At 41.3% G+C, this 25785-nt stretch overlaps 1 protein-coding gene across 1 annotated transcript; it reads right to left on the bottom strand.

Annotated features, from left to right (window-relative positions):
• Positions 1–1298: 1298 nt before the first annotated feature.
• Positions 1299–25785, bottom strand: LOC130162232 (transmembrane protein 150A-like). The gene is made up of 8 exons (XM_056365880.1): positions 25535–25785; positions 24104–24187; positions 19059–19106; positions 16954–17040; positions 14347–14414; positions 9989–10116; positions 2797–2974; positions 1299–2449 (listed from the first exon to the last, which is right to left on the bottom strand). Exons 2-8 carry the CDS (start codon positions 24166–24168, stop codon positions 2199–2201), a joined length of 825 nt encoding a protein of 274 aa, XP_056221855.1. The 5' UTR covers positions 24169–24187; positions 25535–25785; the 3' UTR covers positions 1299–2198.

Below are 25785 nucleotides of genomic sequence, written 5' to 3'. Positions count from 1 at the left end.
TTTTGTTTCTCAGCATGAAATCAAACCGGTAGCCTGAATCTACTACTTTCTTATGCTGCTGTTTCTTAATTTTAAGATTACATTGCATACAAACCTGACCTGCAGACACTTCACCTACACAAACCACCTGCAAAACAAAGATGACACAAAAGATCCTAGAAGGAGGAGATGAAGATTCCCCAAAAAACGAAGTTGTGAATCAGACAAAAACCTGAGCATTTTTTTGTTTCCAGAGCTCTTAATTTTTTCGCTTTTCAGTAAGAAGTCAATGCACAAGCGTGTGTTTGGAATAAACTGTCATAGCTTCTCTACAGCCTCCTCCAAGCTCCATAAAATATTGTTTAGGTTTCATATTATTTTGTATGAAAACACAATGAATTTCCTCAGGACCTGCAAACACTTGATCTCCACCAAAGTCGACTACAAATCAAAGATGAAATATTTTTTTTAATCTAAAACCTGTAAAGATCTTAAATTTATTACATCCGGTACAAAAGGTCTTAACGTTTTCTTTTTCTGTAAGAAATCAATGCACAGATCTGTATTCTGAACATTGTTCTTCCAAGGTTGATGTTTGAGGTGACACTGTCATGAGTTTTCTATGATTTGTTACAAAAACATCATCAACACCTGCAGACAGTTTTCAGAGGTCTTCATTCAGATATAAATGAATAAACCTGTACTATAACTGTGCTACTATACTCCCTGTAGAGCTTCCTCTAAGGTCCATGTTTAAGTTCGATATTGGGCGTTCAAACGGTACAAATTTTATAAAGACCTGCAGAAAAAAGCAAAGATGAGATGTGATCTCAGGAGGGGAGATGAAGACGTCCTAAAGACGCTGTAGATGTGTGGCTGCTGGTAAAGTTTCTGCAGGATGATCTAACGTATGTTACAGTAGAAAGTCTTAATAGTTTTTAGAGCTGCGATGTTTAGTTTTCCGTAGGAAATCGATGCACAAACCAGTGGTCTAAATATACTGTTATATTCCCTGAGATGATACAGCTGTTTCTCAGTTTACATCATTTGGTACCAAAACAGGGAGAATTTATAGAGACCTGCAGACACTTAGAAAAACAAAGATGAGGAGGGATCTCAGTAAATGTCCCAAAGAAGTTTAAAAAAAAAAACAAAAAAAAAACTGTGAATCTACGACTTCTCATTCTGTTCATGTCATTCGTTCTGGAAAATGATGTAAATATGATTTTTCAACAATAAAACCTTTTAACAACAGTGAGTGTTTCATTTTCCCTGAAGGCTGCAGATACACGATGAAAGAAAACCACAAGTAATGTGAATTCTTTTTTACTTATTTGCTTTAATTTGCTGTTTTCTGCTTGTTTACACTGCTGATCTTTATTTTCTGTATATAATCAAACACAGCGTGTTCACTCCCTCCTCTGTAGTTTGGTCACATTAAAGCTGTAACATGTCAGCGTTACTGACTGTTTAAAGACATATAACAAAATATACAACAGAGCTTATTTAGACAATATGAGACAGAAAATGTTTCTGTGGATAATAAAACTTGAATTACAATTGAGATACACTTAAAAAAAAAAAAAACATGGCACATTTCTCAACATGAGGGCAGATACTCCTGCCGTTCATTCTGGGCAAAAACAACAGTTAAACCACTTCAAAATCAAACACATTATTCTTGGCACACAACGACCGTCAATCTATTGTCAGAAGGTTTCTGGAAAACTTCACCTTATTATTGAGGTAAAGAGCAAAAAGCTGATTATGTAACAAAACTTCCTGAGTGGGAACAATACGGAGCTCGATGTCTGAACGTCCAAACATGAAAACAAACAGCAGCTTGGCGAGGAGCGGCGTGTGAGGAGGCACTTCCTGGACGTTCGGTCTGATAAAAGGTCCAGAAATCAGAGGCCGATTGTTTCATTAAGAGAATTAAAACAAACACCGAGGACTGTGTGTGTTTGTGTGTGTGTGTGTGTGTGTGTGCAGAAAGGCACTGACAATATTGTGCAATGTTTTGTAGTGTTAGCCTGCAGGATCTGTAAAGTCTTTGGTCACTGCTGAGGAGAACAGCTTTGGCGTCGTGGCTGTGTGCAATAGTGAGCGTGCTGATATGCAGGATGCAGCTTCCAGGCTCTAGCTTTTTTTTTTTTCTTTTCTTTTTTCTTTTTTTTCCAGAGTGGTTCATATTTTTGCCCTTTTGACCTCCAGGTCAGTTATAGGATGGATAAACTCTCCGGCTGATGGTGGTTGGACCCGGCGCCAACCACCTCTGTCTTGTGCTCGGAGGCGGAGAAGCCCTGTACGCCCCCTCCTCTGGACAGGACCATCAGCGTGTCCCCCGACATGCCCCCGAACTCGAAGGCGAACGTCCCGTAGAAGAGCATGATGAGCGAGCAGTAGATCCACTCGAAGATGGCGGAGGCGTGCTGCAGGGCGTAGCTCTCCTGGCAGAAGAAAACTCCACCTGGGGATCAGAGGTTAAGGAGAAACAATGGCAGGAGGGAGACCAGATCAGAGAACACATCAAAAAAACTAAAATCTCTGCCTCTTAGGAATCCAGAAATACCCTCAGACACCTGCTTTTTATTGATTATCTTTTATCTTTGCTGACTTATTGGGTCAAGATCTTGGAACTGCAATCAATATCACGTCTTGTTATCTCCTCATGACCTCTGCAGACTCCCAGAGGTTGGAGAAGATTTAGCTCTGCTCACGTAAAGGGGTGTAAAACTGTGTTTTCTCCAGCAGGGGGCCACGTGTCACATCACTCTTTACACGCATTAACTGACATGAGCGTCACAGGAAGGATACTGAGCACCAGGGCGATCAGAGCCAGTAGGGCCATCCCCACCCGCAGGTGACCCACTCGGTACTCCTCCTGGGTCTTGGCCAGTCTGTAGGTCAGAGCCGACTGCAGACACACAAACAGCATGCTGGACGGGAAGGCCACTCCAGCTCCGACGTAGTGGAGGACTTTGGCAAAATCCACCTGAGAAATAAAGAAAGAAACACAAAACAGGGTCTATTTAACCTCAGGGAGAATAAGTGATGTTGGAAGGTTTCATTTTTCCATTTACAAAAAAACCTCACATATGTCATGATGCATAAACAGCTGTAGTTTCTGTCCCTCACTGCACTTTGGTTACTCTTGTTATTTTTAATTTCTTCCCTTTTTTCCCATCTCATATTTCTTCTGCTGGTGGCAAACAGCATCTCTATAGAAGGTAATGTTGCTCAGTCCACCACGGCGGCCCAGGCTCAGATCTCTCTATTAGATATTAATGATGCCCAGAGGACGAATCCCAACCCCTTGACTTTTCTCCTCGTGCCACCAGCAGATCAAAGTTTCCTCTTACCCTGAGAAATAGCCCACAGCATCTTCTGTGGGCTGGAACTAAAGTTTGTGCAGAACATCGTGGTTTCCAAACAACAGATGCAACTTTGGAAACCACAAGACCCGCATTTGCAGGTTTGAATATTTTGACAACTTGTAGATGGATTTGCCATGAAAAAATTCCTAAATGTTGCCATTTTTGTTTTTTCGAGAAATTACTCAACACGTAGATGGATTGCTACGACATCTAGGGCAGCAGCTCATGATTATTACCATTATCAACTGATTATTTATATATCACAATTAATCATTTTGACTATAAAGTGTCAGAAAATAATGAAAAAAAAACCTTCATAATTCTCCAGAGCCAAAGTCAACGTCTTCAAGTGTCGTGTTTTGTCCAAAACTCTAAGACTTGCAAATCCTCACATATAGGAAGCTGGAACAAGGAAGCATTTTCAGATTAAAAGGATTTTTTGATTATCAAAATAATTGCCAATAATTTTTTTTGCTGATCAGCTAATCACTACAGCTCTAATGACATTTGGCATAAACATTCACGTCCCCGCAGAATTAATTATAACGTCTTCGATGATGATCTGACTTTTCACGTAGCGCCATCCTCAGGCCAACATGGTCATTTATTTCATTCCAGTATTGGTTTATGATGAAACGCCAACAGAACTAATGACATTCCCATCATCCTCTGCTGCTCTTTGTGTTCAGAGCTAATTAGAAAAGGTTACGTTAATGTTAGCATGCTAACACTAAGATGGTGAACATTATACCTGTTTAATATCAGCATGGCTGTGGATCTCTGTTCACAGAAGTATTAGCCATGAATTCTGATGCAGATTTTTCCTTCTTTATCCAAGATAATTGTCTCACATGCATCTGACTATTGATTAGCTATTGATATGGCACTGATGAGAATCTTTCCTCACTGATAAGATTCTCTTCACAAGCATTGTCTAAACACAATTTTAACCCTCAAACACACGTGCCAATAAGCTTCCCTCAACCTGAAGTCTAAATCTAAAAGACGCTAAACTACTTTTTCCTCATGAGATCCAAAATCATCATCACTTACACCAGAGTGTCATTTCTTGTGGGAACATGTGGAAACAACACAGCTGATTAAAAAATACCACAAATGACACACAAACACTTATACACGGGTCATGGTGACCTAACACTGGAACTCTGGGTAATCAACTGTTGCAGCCTCATCTAACAGAGAGCGTCACAGGACAGGACAATCTGCACCAGGAAAATATCAGAGAGAGGGGGGAAAAAAATGATGTGATACCAATTTGAAAAGGCAAAGAGCGAGAGGTGCAACGCAGTGTCAGCTTGAACTCAGCAGCTGATTGGCAGTGAGATAACTGAGGAAGTGCATTAAATCCTCCCTGCATTTATAGTTTTCAAAATAGTTCCTGTAATCTGCGCACAAGCACACACACACACATATTTTGAAATGCAGCAGCTGGTATGATGATAACACATCCTGCACATGGAGTTGAGTGAATGACAGATGCATTGCGAGGGACATCACAGCTGTTTAAGAAGCGTAATTACAGGGAAGAGACACAAAGAACAAGCGAACTGACTGATTTATACGTAAAAGTGAGCTGGGTGTGCAGGAAAGAGATGAAGTACTTTGCAGTGACGAGGCTGCGTCTACAAAATGTCACAACACTTAAATCCAACATGGACGTTGGAAGAAAGAATCTACGTGTTCACCACTTCCTCCAAAAGAAAGGTTCAACCACAGGAAGAAAGTCGAAGTGCTGATGTGTTTATTTTTATTTTTTTGAAGTGCCTGTTTCCGCCTGCAGCCACGTGCACGGCTTCTGCAGAACTCATGTACCAGAGTTCAAGCAGCGAACCAGCAGGGTGAGGAGTCGGACATCTCCCTCCGCGCCCCGCCTCTAGTACATGGTGGAGTATGTGGAGGAGACAGAGGGAAGGTCACAGCCGGTTATCATAGATGATGTGTGAACAATTCTGTCTGAGAAGTGTCCCCTCTCAAGGACAGTTGTATTACTGCAGCTCACACTAACAAGAAAACACACATATGCTAATCTCACTACACTAACCTTGAGCAGGAAAGCAGCTGAAAGCAGGGGGAGCTCCGTTTTTCTCTTGTTTCACTGGAGGAGAGACCACTTGTTGATTCAACATCTGTCTCTGAATCTCTTTTCTTTTAATACTTCTTGTTGCTAACCAGCTATCCATTTTGATACTCCAGTTTTTTACCGTGGATGTAAATTTTTTGCGCAAAATTAGACCGAGATAGCAGCAAGTACACGATGTGTTCCAGCAGGAGCTACTTTTTTTTAGCCCTGACTAATGAAAGCTAAATTTTGGGGGAAATGTGAATAAAATGAAGAAACACCACATCTAGAACATTTTCATTTAGGCTAATGGAATGAAAACATGAAAGTTCGAACTAGAGCTTCAATTATTTTTTGATGAATATGTTCGTTGATTTACAGAAAATTAGTTTCATCATTTTGATCATTTATCAAAAAATGTCAAACACTCTCCATCTTATTCAGCGCTGCACTTCAACAGCAACGCTCCATCTGGGATGTAAACGCTGGCCCTCGAGTGAGCGCGGCTGTTTACCACTCAGCAGATGTGGAGTCAGTAAAACACAGGTTTATACAGTAACATCAGCCGCTCGATGCCCGTGTTTACTCTGAGGCAAACACCGAGGTTCATTATGTAAGATGGAGCGCAGACAGGGAGGAGGAGGGCACCGCAGCCAATCACCAAAAAAGAGGAGGACCCCCCACCCTCCCCACCCCCTCACCCCCACCCCAACCGCTGGTGTGTGGACTGGATGAAGGACCCTCAGACTGGATGTAGCTGAAGGGGCCGATAGAGCAGGAGGAAGCTGAGACAGCCGCTTCACACAACCACACAGAGGATAGGGCCTCCCAGCAATACTGACCTTCAGCAACTCAAACACACACATGTGACTGAGGATAAGCATTTATATCAGACACACAGCAAAAACACATGGCACAAGTATTCAGAAATTTTTACTTCAAGGTCCCATATTGTATAAGGTGAGATTTCGTTGTTTGTATTTATTTTTATTATATAGCGGGTCTAGGTTTGTAGATGAATACTGTGAAAGTATAGTGTTAAAGGTCCATATTTTCTGTATTTTATTGTCTGTATTCAGAAACTGAGCCTTAAAACGAGCCGTCAGGACTTTTTTAACAACACAACGCTAAGCGGTCATTCCATCATAGCAAGCTACAAGACAATCACGAGAGAGATGCTCATCAGAGGCTGGTTGCTGGTTGCTCCGTAGAGAAGAGCGAGACAGGAGATGTAAAACTACACTGAGATGGTTTTTGGTTCTTAAAACCACAAATATATCTTCACATCACAACACTTCACATAAAATACTGCCGATAATCAATATTTTTGTAATAACAGTGTATCAAATACAATGGGTCACTCACAGTGATGAAACTACAGCTGAACCTGAGGCTCCTCTCAGCTTCACCTGGATTTATAGTGAGATTCAAGTCATTGTTTATCTGTCCGGCCCACATCTTTACTGTTCTGGCTCACTCTCACTGCTCTTGTTTTTGGCTGCAGCAGGCCTGTTTTCATCTGTAAAAAGCCACAGTCCATGACCTGCCCAGCAGCAAACAGCAGACAGACTAAGTTAGAGATGAATTGGTGAACACAGTGGAGCATTTAGCAGCTAAAGAGCCAGATATTTCCTCAGGAGCTGGAGGAGACCAAACACAGAGCTAAAAGAAGAGGGAATATTGGACACAAACAAATGAACCATGTGTAAATAAGCAACTGTAACACGTTGATCATATCAACTTCAAAATGTACTCAAGTGAAGCACAAATACTTTTAAAGTGAAGTGCAATACTTGAGTAAACGCACTTGGTTTCATTCCAGCAGTGCACGTCTAAACACATAAACGTCACTGTAAATTTGAGGCTACATTCCTGGCAAAAAGCCCCACTGTCAGAACATGTTCAGTGCCAGATTAAACTCAGTCAGCACCTGAGGCCATGAAAACTCCCAGCACTGGAAGGGATGTGTGCAGAGTTATGTGCTTGTGCATGTGTGTGCCTGTACTTTCAGCATGTTCCTGTGTAGAAGCATGCATGTACTGAATGTACAGGTGCTGTCGCTCCTCTTCCTCACAGTAAATCTTTATCACAACCTACAGTAGTTACAACTACTACTATTAAATCATTCTGAGCCTCTTTTCAAAATAAGATTTCCTTTAAACTGAACTTCTCCTGAGCGTACCGAGGGCAGGAACTCCAAACCTCTTGTTTTTAAGATCACACTACCACAGAGAGGCGAGACCAGACGATTTCCAGACAGAACAAACGGAGCATCAAAAGAAATTTGCTTGGAAGGTCTATAAAGTGGTGAGAGGCTGCAGGAGAGAAGAACATCAGAGAGGCTCAGCAGCCACGACACCGCCGAGCCTTATCCAACCAGCAGAAACAACACATGCTGTGCACATGCGCCAAGGAGGCGGCCTTCAAGACGCTTAATCCATCATCTGTGACATAATCCAGAAGATTAAGTGATATAATCAGATTATTTTAGTATTAAATTCAATTCTGAATGGTATTTGGGCTTCAAAGCAGGATGTAATAAGACTAAAGTCGTATTTATACTCGCATTAAGTGAAATGGAGCTGATACATGTATGTGTACCTTGGTGGAGGTATGCACTCCTCAAGTTTGTAGTATTGCTTCATCTGTGTCTGATGAGGTATTTTCTTATGGTGATGGCAGCAGCAGGAGAGAAACAATTAAGAACTCATCCTCTGGGGATCATGAATATTTACAGCAAAATATAATGGTCAAGATGACTCGCACACAGACGCACAGACTCACCAACATCAGCATCAAGAGGCCCTGCTGTCAGCTGTAACCATAGCGACTGATAATCTGGAAATAAAGCCTAAAAGGCATTTGTGTGTGTGAGTGCAGCTTTTATGTTTCCTTCTCGCTTTCAAACGTAGAAACCATCTTCGTCCCATGTTACCTCCATACTTTTTATGTTAGGCCACTGAGACCCTCTGCTTCCTGTTGCCATGGCAATGACCCATAAATCATGTGAAGTCTTATCTAAGCACATTGTGTTAAAGAAGAAAAACATTAAATGGGGAATCATTTAATATTTTTTAACTTGTACTTAATTCTAGTAGCATGTGGGGAGAAGTACAGAATTTAATTGGTATTTTAAAATCTCTGTTTCCAGTATAAAGGCCACATGTTGCGCTGCTACAATAACAAAAGGCCTGCTGACTGTTATTAAACCAGACCTGCAGAAAAGATCAAACACCCACCTCGTTTTCAGACAAAGTTTTACAATTGCCGGGGGCAGAGATAATCACAGCGGTGAGATAGCATCTCTCTGTGTGAATGAATACCAGTTGGAAATTATGTAAGAAATTATGTAACTTACATTTTGAAAGTGCTGCATTTTTGGCAGAGACAAAAAATTCAGGTGATTGTTTTTATGAAATCAAATCCTTGACTGATGTTTTTTCAGTGTGCTCCAACTTTAAAAAAAAAGGTCATTTAAGTGATGTAAGAAACATTTCTTCTGAATACATCGCTGCATTTTGTTTTGTCAACCTTTCTGTTGGACATTTCTCTCTCATAATCCCAGTTTTCTCTTTGGATCCCTGATTCTTTTGATTCTTTATCTCTGATCCTTCGGAGAAACAAAGCAGGGCTTTTCCACAAGAAATGCATTGCTATATAATTAGAGCTGCAGAGCAACAAACTGAGTCGCTCTGGTCTCTGTTTATTGTGTATCTACCCAGTGCTCATCATGCACAGCAGACTACATATAGCTGCTTCATTATATTTTGCCCAGAGACAGATAAAACCAGGACTTCTGTAATACTGTACTTATTTATATATGCATCACATGAGCACAATATAAACTTCAATAATAAATGTTTGAAAACTATAATTGGACAGATGAGACAGATTAGATACCAAATCTGTAGAGTCTACATTATGCCAACGGCTCTGTGACACTGTGGTTGGAGCTAAACTCTGTGTTTGGCAGGTGTAGTGTTTACCATGTTCACCATGTCAATTTAGTGTGTTATCTTGCCAATATTTGCTTATTGGTACTTAACACAGTAGTACAGCTGAGGCTGATGGTGTCATTGCAGGTATTTGGCACGGATGTACTAAGAGAGGGTAAATATACGATTCAGAGATAACTGGTTAGGGATGAAGCCAGGATCAGGTCAACGGAAGGGGAAACAAACTAATTTCCTCGAGGATCTGTTCCTGAGCGTTAGAATCTGACGCCAACGATCAAGAGAGCTGGATACGACGCTGCCACTGAGCCTCGCTGCCAATCTCCCCAGTGGCAGCTTGTGGTACTGCAGGGTTTTGTACCTGCAGAACTTTCAGCCATTCAGCTGAATAACCAAAGTGCTGCTATCACTTTCACTACTATCACCCCACAAAGTGAATTATTACACACACACAGTTTGAAGCTGTGTGCAAAGGTCAGTCTGAACACACACATATTTGTTCTGTTATTGTTTCTCTGTGTGTGTGTGTGTGTGTGTGTGTGTGTGTGTGTGTGTGTGTGTGTGTGTGTCCTGGAGCTTCAATCACACTGTTGATTTACCTGGAAGTTTCCCACCATGATGAGACCAGCGGCACAGATCCATCCGGTGGAGAGGCCGGCCGTGTTGAGGACACAGTTCTGGTGTTTCTCTATGACGTGAGCGTAACGCAGCAGACCGATCAGCATCACTGCAGAGACAGGTACAACAGACATAAGGAGAAAGAAGTGAGAGATGAAGATGGAAGGAGGAGATTCAGTTTGGCCCAAACGTGCTCTCTTCCAGGAACCGTGCCCACACGACAAACTGTAACTGAGGTGTTTATAGTCTGAGTCTCTTCCTGCTTTCTGCTCATGTTAAAGGAGTTCTTTCTCTAAACAGAAGGAAAACAACCTCAGGGTTCCTGATGCATCCACAGACAAACACGTTTTGTTTCAGCAGTCACTCTTTACACACAGTCCACCATTCATCCTCTTTGTTTACTTAAAATGACCTTAAACAAGCTCTGGTTTCTTCCTAATTACAGTGATTCTCTCTGGATACAAAGGTGTAATCTCTACTGTCCTCCTCACCCACAGTCCACGTCAGAGAATGTCATCTACACCTCTGCCAACTTTTTCTCTTCACTCACAGCAAGTTGTTTCACAAGCAGCTGGACATTTTCAAGTATTGTTTGCCCTAGGTTTTTACTCGAGGAAACCACATCCACCTGAATTTACTATAAGGTAAACTGGTTCACCCTCAGAGTTAAAACAATTTGTTAAAGTTCACATTTTATGTGTTTTTATCTTTTTGTAATGCAGAGGAGAAAAGCCAGAATTATATGCTCCCAAGATACGTAATCTAAACCTACGTAGAGAAGGGTGTTATGGGTAACCGCAGGTCACATGTACACCTTCTAATTTTCAGCTACATGTAAATAGAGATGGACGTAGCCTCTGTGACATCACCCACAGGTTTCTGATGAGCGGTTTTGAAGCTCAGAGTGAGCTGCCCCACTGTCGCCATCTTGGCAGTGCCTGACTCCACCAATAACTCCCAGCTAATTCAAAGATGGTCAAAGAGGAGGGGCGTGTGTGGTGCTCAGACTTCATGATGCCAGTTTGTGGCAAGCATATGCTCACCCACCTGTCACTCAAAGAGGCCAAGTTATACATAATTGAGGAATTACGTATAACTTTAAGCCTTAATAAAATGTAAACAGGTGAGTTCTATAAACAGTTTTCATGAAGGAGGAAATTATCTCCAGAGACCAAAACTGTTTTTGTTCCAGGCTGTAAACATGTTTATTTCTGATGTAAAGTTGGACACTTTAACATTGGAGTCTATGGGGATCGACTCACTGTTGGAGCCAGACTCTAGTGGCCGTTAGAGGAACTGCAACTGTATTTGATGTGCACTTTGTTATGCTGTGTATGTGCTGTCAAATTGGTGAAAATGTTTTCTTCATTCGCTTGTGTTTTATATATTTGCAGGTGTTTTTCTAGTTGCAGTGCATTGGGCTCTCAGGGCCACCATACTTTTACATCCTTTACTATTCATAATGAATGTAATTCTCTTATTGTGCTTTTAAATTTTTATGCTTTGTCTTTGTACAAAGTTTCAACTCCAACCTCTCCTGCAGTTTTTTTATATATATTGCTAATGCACAAACAAATAAAAATAAATTTACTAAGATTGACTGCAACCATGCTAAAACAGCAGAATTAAACTATTTAATAATTGCTGATGCTAAAGGCAAAGAGCTTTAATCCTTCACATCAGGCCGGTGAAGCAGCATCAAAGTCACATCCTGATCAGTGGAGCGATGATGCTGCAGATCTCTGTGTGAGCAGATTCCTGATGTCTGTTTACTGAACGCCTCCATCAAAGCTTCACAGCAGTTTCACACCGCTGTAACATCTGCTGCTCATCACGCTGCAAAACTGTTTTGATGCTCATGTTGTGACTCCTACGGCGAGCGCCGGCGGTCAGTTTTTGATCGTCGAGCGTGTGCGGCGATAAGACTCCATGTTTTTGGATTCTGGGTTATCTGCCTGCAGCACAGCCAGGGAGCAACTTTCTCTACAATCACCATTCTTCTCATCTCGAATCACACCACACCTCCAGGTTAAACAAACTGCCTCACAAACAAAAAGTGTGTATTGTTTGTGAGAGTGGAAGAAAAAAAAAAAAGGGGGGAAAGCTTTTGATGCTGGGGAAATTTCCAGAGTGTGAGCGCACACAAACCAACACCATGGCTTTCATTTAGAGCTGAAAGAACGAAAATCTACCAGCAACTACTGTGGTAATCGATTAATCGTTTCAGTTGGTTTTTAAGTAAAAATACCATGTATTCAGCTTCTCAAGTATATTGCTTTTTGTGTCACAATTTTTGGATCAAGTTCCAAGTTGTTAAAATACCCAGATCTGTTAATCTCTCTTAGATCATCTATTTGGCCTCTACAGACATCTGCAAAGAAAACAAGACCAGGTCAAAACCTAGTATGTGGCTGGACCGTGTGTGGTCAAATGTGTGAGACTGATGATGTAGTAGAAAACTGTTGTGGAAAGATTGTTAACAACTACTTTCCATGAAAAGTAAAAAGTCACCAAAAAGTTCAAAAGTTCAAAAACTAAGTTGACAACACAGCCTGTAAACGCCCCCTGGTTAAATAATGGAAAGTGTTTGCACCAATTCATTTTGAAAGAGTAACAGCCAATGGTGTAACTTCATCACTCAGCCACTCAGTCATAACATTTTGTCTTAACAATTTGTGTTTCTAAGGCTGGACTCGCTGTTGTTGTCCAGCCAGAAAAACTGGTGATTTATCCAAACACATTCCGACTCACTGACACCGACAACCTTCACTTTCCAAACTTTCCAAAGTGTGGATACATTTCACCAAAGTCAACAAAACAACTGTAAAATACAATATCTGTGGTTTGAAGCTACAAGGCAGGAGGGAACAACAGTCCCTTCCTTACCTACTGGTCATCATGTTAAAGTAAGAAATGTTTTGGTAACTTGAGAATGACAGCTGCTCAGTCTCAACCTCCTGCTGGTGATGCAACATCCATTTCACCTTCAGGTAACGGCAACTGCATTGTGCATGCAGAAGAATTAATACAACTTCTATCATTTCCACTGTGTTGTTGAACTTTATTCTGCAGCTTTTGCAGAAACATCGGCCAGTATCTTGCTGTCTTGGTTTTGTGAAGTCATGAAGGATGACGGGACGCTCAGTGGTGTGTTAGAAGATAAATACCACACACACAGGAAAAAACCCCTGATCTCAGACAAGTTAATGGGCTCGTTAAACGTCCGTGGATTCCAGCATTTTCTCACAAAACCTATGAAAACCAGGTGTGTTCTGGTGATACGTCGAATTAATGACACTGAGCAAATACACAGCTTCAGTCAAACAGTTCTTGCAACATAATGCATCAAGCCAGAAATACAGGACTATATATTTCCTCGGTATTGTACAGTTTTAATCTCCTCTCCTGTTGATGTTAGTCTGCTGTCAGCAGTGTGTCCTGCAGAGATGAGCCTACGTGATACGCAGCACTTCACGCTATATTCATCTAACAAACCCAGTTCCTGTGAAACACTACATCAAAAAGTTGGACAGCGCTGCTCAAACAAACAGATCCACATGAAGAATCACAAACACTGACTGTTGTTACCTAATGATGCCACTTTCTCTCTTCAACTGCAAGAGCTGAGATATCACTGCACCGCTCTCAGGCTTGAAGCTTTTTACTCTGCACAAACACAGAGGCTTTATACAGCTATAAAATTGTGACATGAGCTCCCAACACATCATGCAAACTAGTTGTTTAGTTAAACTTTTGCTGCAAAACCAGGTGCAAAATCAATGTAGTGAGCTCCACTCTCCACCTGAGAGAACACGCCGCCGTCTCCAGTGTTGGTGTAAAAGACCTAAAGTCCTCCATGTTAAAAGCTCAGTAGACTAAAGTTTACTAGAGAGCAAATTCTCAGAAAATTTTATTTAGCAAATAAAGGAAAAAAAATCAATAGGCGTTCTGCACAGCGAGCGATGAACCCTGGGTAAACCACCCAAAATAGACGGTTCAAAGCAGGACTGGCACACAGCGGAGCAGAGCAGCTGCCCTCATGGTCAGAGGTTGAATGCTCGTGGGTCATGTGAGGCATAAAAATGCACCATTCATGGCAAAGGGTAAATTTTCTCCTCGGTGAGAGGGGGGGGGGGGGGGGTGAAGCAGTGGATTCTGGGGGAACGGAGACTTGGCTGGAGCCACTACAGCTGAAAAAACAAGTCTGAGGTCTTGAGCGTACAGCAAAGAGCAGCATGTCGGGTAAATGTGTGTGAAGATGTACTAGAGCCACGTTCTATGTACACAAACGTCTAAAAGTGCACCTGACTGAATACTTTTACTCTGTACTGATACTCACCCATGAAGGAGCCGGTGCTGCATATGAGGCTGAAGAAGCAGCTCTCAGGTGGAAGAGTTCCACATTTACTGCAAAGAAAACAGAGGAGAGGAGGGTAGTTAGTCTGGGCTGGCTTCCAGGCTCAGTGGGCTAAAGTTCAATCAGGTTCTCAGAGTTCAAACCAGATCCTGCATGTTTCCCCACTTTTGGTTTTTGGTCCTATGTTTTTTACCGTGCAGCTCTCTCTCAGCCAGGAATGGCTTAAAAATAGTCATGAAAAAGCACAAAGACCTTATATGAGTCCATAGTTACTCTGCGGTATTAAAACCATGCCAGTGTTTTGTTTTGTTTTTTTTTTCCTGGATAGCAGAGAAACGCTTGTCTATAAATGGAGAGCGACAGTCTCAGTGGGAGGTCGGGGACAGAACGACACTGAGATCTTTATCTGCAGATCAAAAGCTGCATGAAAAATGCTCCGCAACTAAAACATGAGGACTAAAACGAGTACTAAAGACACGCTGACGACCTCTTCAGCAGATTTTTTCCTTTAGTTGCAACTAAAGAAACGAGAGCTGTGAGTTTGTCCTGTTTGCATTTTGCGTCTCAGTGTGGTGACGGATCCGCTCCGCTCAACAAAAGCTCTTCTTCCTGTCCAGGTCAAGAGGTCATCCCTCCTGACTGTGAGCCTCTGTCGGGCAAGTGTGGACTCATCTCACAACAACTCGCAACTCTGCAGCTGCTCAACAATCAGAGAAATGTGTCCAGCAAGAGCTCAACTCAATCTGGATCTTTAAATGTGTCCATTTGACTTATAATGTGTTTTTCTTCAACAGTGTTGACTGTTCAGACGTGGAATGTAAAACACTGCATCTGTTACAGTGGTGGCTTTTTCTCATTCAGACATAGATGACCGTGAGAGCACATCTAGGTAAAGAGATAAAGTTTGCGTGATAGTAAGTGAACAGCAGTGAGGTAAAGTTGATATAATGGTAAAGAAGAGGAAGAGCGTTTTCTGTTTTTGCACCATTAGTGTCACTTTCTCCCTCTTTGGATTCCTTCAGTGTCAGAGGTTCAGGAGGTTTTTACCTGGAGCCGAATTATCCACAGAGGTCTCCTCCTCTCCAAAACAAAGAGACTGGGGGATTACAACCGTTAAAAACACTAAATAAAGCAGTTTCACGTTAAAAAAATCAGTGAATCTCTCAGTGGACACGGGACGTTCGGAGGGGCTGGGAGCCGAGCTGTTGCTCACCTCTGCTCAGCTTCTTTCTCTGATGGAGCTTGTGGCAGACAAGCACAATGCCGATGCATGTACATAGGAGACTGAAGGACAAGATGTTAGGTTGGGACTCTCGCTTCACGCTCGCATGCTGTGTGTAAAGCATTTCGCTGCTGCAGGGAGGAGAAGATTGTTTTTACGGAGCAATCTGATATGAGAAGACGTCGACATTGGCAATATCTTCGTTTATTGGAACTGATTTTATTTTCTTTGTGAATAAGAGATGAAGATTTGGGGGAATAAATGTGTTACAGTGATGTTAGAAAGATAGAGGTTAAAGGTGTTCATTTCTCTCTGTCTCTTCATGTTTTTGCTGCTGCTGCTTTTATTTTAATCTGAAGACTTTCAGTTCAGTGATACAGGAAGTGACACAGAAACGTAACTGGATTGCCATCGTACCTTTCAGGTTAAAGCGCTCAGGGTACTTATTCAGACATGAGGCCGATTTGTTAACTTGCCATTCGATAAAGGTAAAGCTTTGCATGTCTGACTGTCTGGTCTCGTCCAGCATTTTTGTTGCTTTACTTCCTGTTTTTATTTTTGCGTTGCTCACCTTCACTTCTCATTTCAGATCCCTTCTTCCTGCCTCCGTGTGATTGTGTGCCCAGCCCTGAGGTGTTTCACCTGTGTCCCATTATGCCTGCCTCCCTTGTGTATTCAGTCTGTGTGCTCCAGGTTCCCTGCGTCAGTTCGTCTGTGAGTCTGGAGTTAAACCTTTCAGCTTTTTCCTCTTCTTTAGTGTTTGTCTGCGGAGTCGTGTGCTTGAGTCCATCGCTGTGTTTCGTCACCGTCCACAGATATTCCAGTAACAAAGGTGCATTTTGTCCCAGTTTTTCTCTCTAAACACAGTGTGTGTGTGTGTGTGTGTGTGTGTGTGTGTGTGTGTGTGTGTGTGTGTGTGTGTGTGTGTGTGTGTGTGAGCGCGTGCACGCAATGTATAAAACACAATGTGCTCTGACATCTGTCCTGTTGCCGTTTGGGTTCAATAGAAGAGGGAAAAACAACAAAACCAGACATGGTAGAACTCATAAAAATGACTGACGGAAACCACGGACCGCTGCTATTTCACGTTATTCGATACCCGTGGTCACATCGTGTGTACAGTGTGTGCTCTGTGGCGCTTCAATGAAATTGTTGTTGTTTCAAGAGCAGAAAGAGGATCTTCAGTCACTGATTTACCACCGCGGTTTCAGAGAAATCGCACTTTCAGCAACTCGATGTCAACTACGGTGATTGTTTGATTCACGTACAGAAACCAGATAGCTGTGACCTATGTTAAACACACAGCAGCAGCTTTGCTAAATGAATAAAATGACTCCTGTAGCACCTGCAGAGGTGGGAACACTCACCTGATGAGCGGTATGTTGTCCAGGGTGCAGCACAGCACAGGACCCCTCTGCAGTGGAAGCTGCTCCTCACATGACTCATTATAAAGCCTTTAAACACACACATGGACACGCTAACTTCATACTGTATGTGTGATTATAGACACTTGTTTAAAAGAAACCAGCTCATCTTTAAAATAGTTCAAAGTTAGATAAAAAATAATCCCTCATTTCAGGTCAAATCTTTACTTTTACCCATTATGCTTCATAATGAGCGTCTCATGATGCAGGACGACCAAAGAAAACAAACTCTGTTAATGGTTTGAGCATCGAGGGTCTCATGTGGCGCATCACGGCTCCTGCTCTACGCAAACCACAGTAGAAAATTAACCCAAAGTACTTTTAGGTGAAAGGTCTGTTAAATGTTAAATTACACATAGTGTTTAAAGCTGAGTTGTGTGTGTTGTTGTGATTAGGAAACTGTGAGGATCATCTTTATAATATGAGAATCCCCACATCAGAATGCATTAATTAAAAGTAAATGAAAAGAGGCATTAATAAGCACATAGATGGGAATCAGGGTAAATAAATTGTGTTTTTGTTTTTTACTTTCTTTACATTTCTGGTTGATGGATTCATTTAAATATTTGTATCTCTTACACTTCACAGATTGTTTATTGTTTATATTCTCTTATAACAGCTGCTAACGCTAACTTTAGCTTTGTAGCTCCTTTAAATCCAACTGTATGCTCTTACAGTAGAAAATAAAAGTAACTTTGTCTTTTTTATTAAAACAAAAAACTAAATATCTTCATACCAATGAAACTAAAACTCATCATCTTGTATTTTAAAGACGTAAGAAAAATATGAAAAGAAATACATCACGTGACTAAATCTTATAAATCACAGATAAGGGGATGGTAATCTAATATTTTTCTTATATCATAACATAAGAGCTTTAACCTAAATTCACAAACCTTTCCCCTGAGAAACTCTATGTTCTTTACGCAGGTTGTTGCAGGGGTTCTGCAGAGGTCTACTGATAGTTTTTATGGTTCTGTACCAGGCGGGAAGGTGCTTTTATTAAAGAATCCAGCATGTGATTTTACTCCATGTTTAGATTTCACATACCACACAAGTCACTCCACATCAGAGATGATACCTGACATGAGTTTGGATTCCTCCTCTTTCTATTTAAACCGATGTGTTTGTCTTTATCTCTGCAGAAACCATCCAAACCCCCCCCCCCCACTCCCCCCCCCCCCCCACATACGCTTCTACACGTTAACATTTGCCCCTGCAGCACTTTATTTTCTTAATTCCCCCCGTCTTGATCTCTACGTTCTTTCTCCATCTCGTGCCTCGTCGTGTTTGAATTAAGATGGACGGACTTGGCAGGAAGTGCTGGGGCCTCTGTGATGTAGGTTGAGAAAAGATTCCTTGGGCAAAATGAGTCTTTTCCTGGATTAATGCTACATAAACACGCCAGCTGAGAGAACTGGTGGTTTTCCTTCTACGGTTTTCACAGTTTCACAGCAGGCATCCGTGTGGTGATTACTCATGATCAATGAACGACTTTTTTTCTTTGTTTGGTCATCGTTTTGAGCTTCCCTACCCAAAAACTGTTGGGTCCTGTTTGAAAATGAAGATAATAAGAAAACTCCTCACAAGTCGTTTGTTCAGTTTATGTTTAAAACAGAATATGTAAATGAGAACTACTAAATCATGAGTTTGGTATATTTAACTACAGGGGTGATGAAGATATTTAGCTGTCTGAAGCATTAGTGTGGACACTAAATGATCAATATTGTGGTTTGAAATTTAGCTTTTTTAGCGTGGACATATTCTGAGGATTAAATAAACTTCAGGATTAATTGTGTCCAACTTAATTATTGTTGGTGTCAGGAAGTGTTAACTTTATGTTAACACTTGGAAGTGGTGAATGAACCAGAACAGTAAAGACGCGGTCCAGATAAACAATGAGCTGAGACTCACTGTAAAGATCTGTAAAAGTCAAGGGGAGCTGATAATTCTCTGTTGGTTCATCCCTATGAGTGATTGTGTGTGTGTGTGTGTGTGTGTGTGTGTGTGTGTGTGTGTGTGTGTGTGTGTGTGTGTGTGTGCTGTACCAGTTGTGCACAGGGCAGACATGCTGGTTGTACAGGGCCATGGCGTATCTGTTAAAGCAGAGAAGAAGAAGAAGTGAACAATCAGTTGAACAAGAAGGAAAAGATAATATCTTGATTTGCTCTGGACACAAACTTTCACTGTCACAACAACCTCTGTAATGTTTAATAAAACTGATCTACAGTAGAAGTGAAGTTCTGTTTTACCTACTAAAATAGAGTACTTGACAGCACCGTCACATAAGGAATCAAAGTTAATGTCAGTCCAGCCTCTGAAGTCACATGAACGAGCAGCATTTCTTTCACAGACTGAGGACACTTGTCTTCGTCATAGTTGTCCTGTGTGCAGAGGCTGGCTGTATTTTAACCTGAGCTCTGACGTCAGAGGAGCCGCTGCTGCTTTTTAAAACCTCTTAAATCTGTCGACTACACACTCACCACAAGCCTGAGATAATTCATTACACACACAAATACACTGTGAATCACAGTGTGGGAGAATGAGGCTGAGAGTCTTGCTCAGGAGTAGGAGGGACCGAGCAGCAAATGTACAGAGTCTCAAACTGGATTCTCAGTGGATGGTTAATATCGGTCTGTTGGTCCAGACTGTAATATCTCACCATCTAATGCATGAATTTCCATAAAATTTTGTACAGACCTTCATGGTTTTCAGTGGATGAATCCTACTGACTTTGGTGATCCTCTGACTTTTCATCTCGTGCCATCATGAGGTTTTGTGCGAAAAAGGTTCACCAAATACTCGCTTGATTGCTATGAAATCTGGTACAGATGTTCATGTTTCCCTCAGGATCATATGTAAAAACTTAAGTGATCCTCTGACTTTTCATCCAGCGTCATCATCAGGTCAACATTTTTTTCAAAAAAAATACCTTCAAAACTAATGTTTGCAAGGCTAAAGATGGAGAACATTAAACATTATAAAAAGCCGAAGTGAAACCAGAACATCCAGGTTCTGTTTCAGATGTAAGAACATCAAACAAAGCCATTCTCAGTATGTCTTGTGGCTCAAATCATGTGTTTAGATCAGGATAGAAGTTTTTTTGAAAAACTATTTAAAGGTCCCATACAGTATAAAAGTAGTAGTAGATGTCCATGTGTTGTTTAATATTAAGCAGGTCTAGGTTCTATATTAATACTGTGAAAGTATCAGACACAGCCTGTGTTCAGAAACTGAGCCTTAAAACCAGCCGTCAGGACTTCTGTAACTCTCAGCCACGCCCCAAGCCCCACCCACCTGGACCCACCATCCAACCTTGCAGGATTTGGTTTCTCTGAGTGCTTACCTGAAATCTGCTAAAGTTTTATTGGATCACTCAGCCAATCAGAAAAGAGGCTCAGAGCCTCCTCTCTTCTGATTGGCTCACCAACCTGTTTTTACTGGAGCTCCATGAAAGAAGCCTGAGAGAGGAGATGTAAAACTATATTGAGATGGTTTTCGGTTCTTAAAACCACAAATATATCTTCTTATGGATCAACACTTCAAAAAAACACAGGAAAAGGTTAAATATGGGACTTTTAATATAATTGTTTATTCAGTATTTCTGTTTTTAGCAGCCTTTAACAAGCACAATTTCCTATAAGTCCTAGATGTTCATGGGTAAGTGTTACAGCTCAACAGAAGAGATGAGTCCATGAGTGAGTCGAGCTTTCAGACAGCAGAGACTACAACCAGAAAGTTGAAAGAGTTGGTGAGTTTTATGATTATTGAAAAAACTAAGATACAATGACATAATCAGCCACTTTGCAGCGCTTGTAAATGTTCATAGTAAATGTAGATTTTTTTTTCCGTACTCACAAAGGAATCTTTGTTTAACCTTGTTACGATCATGAAGGTTTACCGTCGGCTGTGGTGGAGTTTCAAGTAAACCCCCAGGAACAGGCTTGATTTTTCCAGAAAGGTCAATGAAATGCTGCACGAGAGATTGCACTGCGTTACAGAAGGTAGTGGGACAGAGGCCAGTCCAGACTCTTAGTCACTGCATGTAAACATGTGATCTGACACTTAAACACACCATGGGTAAAAGACAGGAGATTCTCAACCACTGACACAGACATGTTGAGCCACAGATAAGATACTGACAGGAATCGAGAAAACAGGCTACTCAAAAAGTGAAAATCAAACATGTGATAGTTGGAGTGGATCTACTGATCACTGATAACAAGGGGACTCTCAGGTCAGAGGAATTGATCTGTGTTTGCTTGAACAAACAGGAATCACGGCACTTTGGTCTGAACTAGTGTTTCTGTGCAGTTTAAGTTATTTACTTGGATTTGGATGAAATGTTATTTTTGTTTTCAGTCTTTCCCACCAAAACTTCACAAGCCTCAGTTTCTGTTTCTGGGTCAACAACAGCACTCGAAAAGGCTGAAGCAGGGCAGGTGTCGACATGTATGAAGAACAACGGGACTGACAGAACGAGGGGGGGGGGGGTCACAGACTCATCTCTGATGGACAAATCTTCAGAGACCTGCCGTGAAAAAAAACCCTGCGTCCACTTTAGCGAAGGTGTGAAAAGCTTCTCGCAGAGCAGACTGTGTCGGCCCGCTCACACCGAGGAAGGAGAGGAGGAAGAGGCGAAACAGAGACCAGCTGACGTTAAACTTAAAGAAAAAAGTGAAGCATCTCAACATCCTAAATCTGCAGAGGGTGTATGAAGGTGTTGTTGTCGCGTGCAGCCGGCTGGGTTTGTACAGGGGGTTTATCTCAGTGGATACAGTCTGAGTCTCTGGTTTGTAGTTTTAAAATCCCTGAGAGTTAATTGCCTGAAACAATAACTGGAAAAAGTGACTGTGAGCAGCCAGGGGAGACTTTAAGGCGACTATCTGATTCTGTGGGACATGTATGTTGTTTTTGATAATTAGATTATCATTGTCCCGGCCTTTTCTACTGCCCCTCGAATACACACACGTGAGTTACATGAGATGTAAATGAAGGTGTGTAAGATAAGAGGGTGACTCCAGGACTTTAGTACTGAACTTCCATAAACGAAGGGGACTTCCAGAGACAGATAAAAACAGATAACTGTCGACAGTGATGCAGCAGAGACGGAGGTAACTTTGACTCCATGTCCCCCGGGCTGAGACAACATTAAAGGAACAGTTTTTCCAAAACAATGACGCAAACCCAGCCCAGAGTGTGAGGGGCTGCGTGCCACAGTATCAGTGAAGCTATGAGGATAACCTTCATAAAATACAATACAGCTGAACACACAGCAGAGCAGTCATTAACCTATTTACGTCCGCGCCTCTTATCATCAGATGTTGGCTGTGAAGCAGTGTTGTGGATTTAGCAGTTTTCATGTTGTTCAGGTGTTTCACTGTGGATGAAGGACCCGATGAAACCAACTTGAAAAGTGTGGGCGCACAACAAAACAGTTTTTTGTTTTTTTTTTAAATTTAAACAGCTTGATGTGGACATAGTCTCATAGGGGTGGTGAATGAGTGAACGGCAGACACAGCTAACGTGGCTCTGTCCTGTCGTCACTGTATGGTTGCTAGGAAACCAGTGGAGACTTCAGGAAGTCAACAGCCCAGCACTGAATTGTTACAACTCAGTTTATGCACAGGTTATTACCTTTGGAGACAACCAGGCTAGCTGTTTAAAGTCAACCGGATGATAAGAGAAATCCAAACTCACATTACCTCCTTTATTTTTTTGTGCAATTCAGGATTACGGAGGACTTTTCAGTCGTCTTCAACAGCTCTTCCAAAGGTAATGATGATACTGGATGTGTAAAATAGCTGACAATAACTTCTTCTCCTTCAGTCTACCATCGCTCTCTTAAATCTTCTGTTCCACCTCCTGGAGAGTGGCAGGATTTATTACTGTTCTTGAATTTAAGTAAATGTTAAAGATCTTGGAAAGCAGCCATCTTAAGTGGATATTTTTAAGTTATTTTCTGCAGAGTTTGACAGTTTTCTTGACCTATTTATTTCTGTATTGTATTTCTTGCCATAACCCTGTTTTTACGCTGCTTTATGGGGCATTAAATTAGCTATTTTCACCAGGAGTTGTCTCCAGAGACGGAAAGCAACACCAATGTTAACTCTTGTTTCTATCACTTTTTTCTTCTGCTGAAGTAGAACAAGCTAGCTCGTCACTTTCTGATAGTGACTCACTGTAGCCTCCAGTCTGCCCTGAAGAAGTAGTGTTGCTCAGAGGGCATATTATAACCTCTTGTCTTGTAAACGCAACAATGTCTGAAGCTGTTGTCAAGCGACAAGTCACCTCCACCTGCTCCCGGCAAGAAACCATGTTCAGTGGCAGAAAAATGTACAAATATCCCCTTCAAAGTGAAATGTTTATCTCCATGAAAATTCTATATGTTTAAAAAAAGGAAAAGCAAATGACACAGAGCCAAGCTGTTTCCCCTTGTTTCCAGGTTTTACGCTAAGTTTTAAACTAGAGTGGTATCAACCTTCTTGTTTAATTCTCCCAAAATATCAGATTTTTCCTTTGAGGATGTTTTTCTTTAAGATATCTCCCCTTGATTTTGTACATTAATTCTTGCATTACATTCAATTCTGTAGAAAATTGTTACAGATGTCGTTGATGTTTCCTCCAAATTGGCACTAAAGCAGCTCCCAGCACCTGTTGCTGATGCTGAATGACCCTGTCTGCTCATTAGGACCACAGAAGAAGCAGCTCTGACTGAGTAATGCTGCTGCCATGTGAAGAGCTACAGATGGGACTGCTGTGTGTGGGCAAGTGACTGAGTTTAAAACACAGGGACACACATGCCAGACCAGCCAGAAGGAATTTCAACCATGACTGTTCTCCCACACAATTGCAGAATAAACAAGCTGTTGCTGTTTTCCTTCCAAAAAAGGAAACGCTTTTACATATATGAACTTCGTGCGGCCAGCAGAGGTCATCGCCATCAGTGCAGCGATAACAGGTGCTTATGTACAGACAACTGGAGCTCTGAGCTGCAGCACTTTGTACCTCGAAGTTTGCCTACAAATGTTGAACATGAAAGACAAGCAATGACAAGCTGATGTATATATTTACATAAGTCAGAGGTACTTACACAACCCATATTCCAGTGATGGTGAAGACAGGCAGGCTGACAGGAAGGATCATCCAAACGGACATGATGACCACCTGGAGGTCGCTACAGTTAAAAAACAACAAACACCACACACACTGTAAGTTCACCAGGGTCGTATCAGCACATCCTGTCGGGGGGGGGGGGTACAACCTGAGTTCAAAACTGAAATAATGAAGGCCTACAAAAGGTCAGGACTCAGGGACCTGTGGGATCACAGTAGGCCTACATGGAGGCCCTCGTAATGTCAGTGTCTAAGCAAAAATGGACCCAAAGTTTCTTGTCTCAGTTTCTGTGATGTGCAGATTTGCTGCTTTTCTTTGCCGTAAATAACAGTCAAAGAATCTCTTTAAGTTTCTAGTTGTTGGTCGAACAAAACAAGCAATTTCAAGATGGTAATTTTCACATTTTTTGACAAATTTTTGGTTTATTAATAAGAAAATTTTGTACATTAAATGGTAAAATAATGAGAAATTCACTTCTCAAGCTGCCCCTAAATGCAACTTAAAGTCCTATAAAAAGAAAAAAAAATCATATTTGACGAGCTGACTTATGTTTGGTTCTTGAATTTGATCAATTATTTTCTTAGGTTATTCTCAAACCTATCGTAGATTAACTTTCCGTAATTTTCTGCTTATTATTTTCTTGATCAATCAACCATGTGGTCCACAAAATATTTAAAAAATTGGGGAAAGAAATATGTTTTGCTTGACCGACACCGGGAAACTCAAAGAGATTCAATTCACTGTTTAAGACAAAGAAAAGCAGCAAGTCCTCACATCAGAGAAACTGGAACGAGAACATTTTGGACATTTTTGCTTTAACAATTAGTCGATCATCCAAAACAGTTGCTAATTTTCTTACAGTTGATTAATTGATTAATCGACTTTTTGTTTCAGCTCTCTTATATATGTTTAAAGCTGCATCCAGCTGCATAATTTAGTGTGTTAAATGTCAAATAATGACACATTTTCTATTCACACCCCCAGATCCTGAAGTGATGTCCTAATTTATTTTAATTTTAACAAGAGCATTTCTATTTAATGTTGTATAAATGAAATATTATTATTCGAGAAGTTGTAGCATAGTGATATGTAGATTTACTTGATAAATTACTTAAATAACTGAATATCAAACCTGCACTAGATTAATTTCCTGTTTTGCAACATGACGATTAGAACAGAGAAAAAGAGAAACAAACTGTTTTCCTATTTGTTCATTCACTTTCCATCTACCTCAATCTCTGTCCACCACTTACAAAACCGCTGCTAAAAATATGCTGTTTTTAAACTTTTTAAAAAGTCTTTATCTCCTTTGATAACACTGGTATTAGCTTACTTTGTTTTGTATCTGTAATGACTATAAGTCCTGCAGGTAAAGCAGCTGCAGCGGGGACTCATGTCTGGTCTTTACCTCTGGTTTCCTCAGTGAAAAAGCTTCAGTGTTTCATCTCAGCTCCTCCAGACTCGAAGGAAAGTTGTAACAAGTCGCTGCGGGTCCGAGCTGCTGTGTCTGAGCTGGTTTCATGGTCCAGATGTGACAAATATGATGATGAAGAAGATGATGATGATGATGAGTTATCACATCAGGATCGCTCCCCTGTTTTCATCCATCCCACTCTCCCGTCTCTCCCCCGTCTGCCCCTAGCTGTAATGATCCGGTGT

Source organism: Seriola aureovittata, chromosome 21 (genome assembly GCF_021018895.1).
Source record: "Seriola aureovittata isolate HTS-2021-v1 ecotype China chromosome 21, ASM2101889v1, whole genome shotgun sequence".
Lineage (NCBI taxonomy): Eukaryota > Metazoa > Chordata > Actinopteri > Carangiformes > Carangidae > Seriola > Seriola aureovittata.
This window is presented reverse-complemented; position numbering and strand designations above follow the sequence as displayed.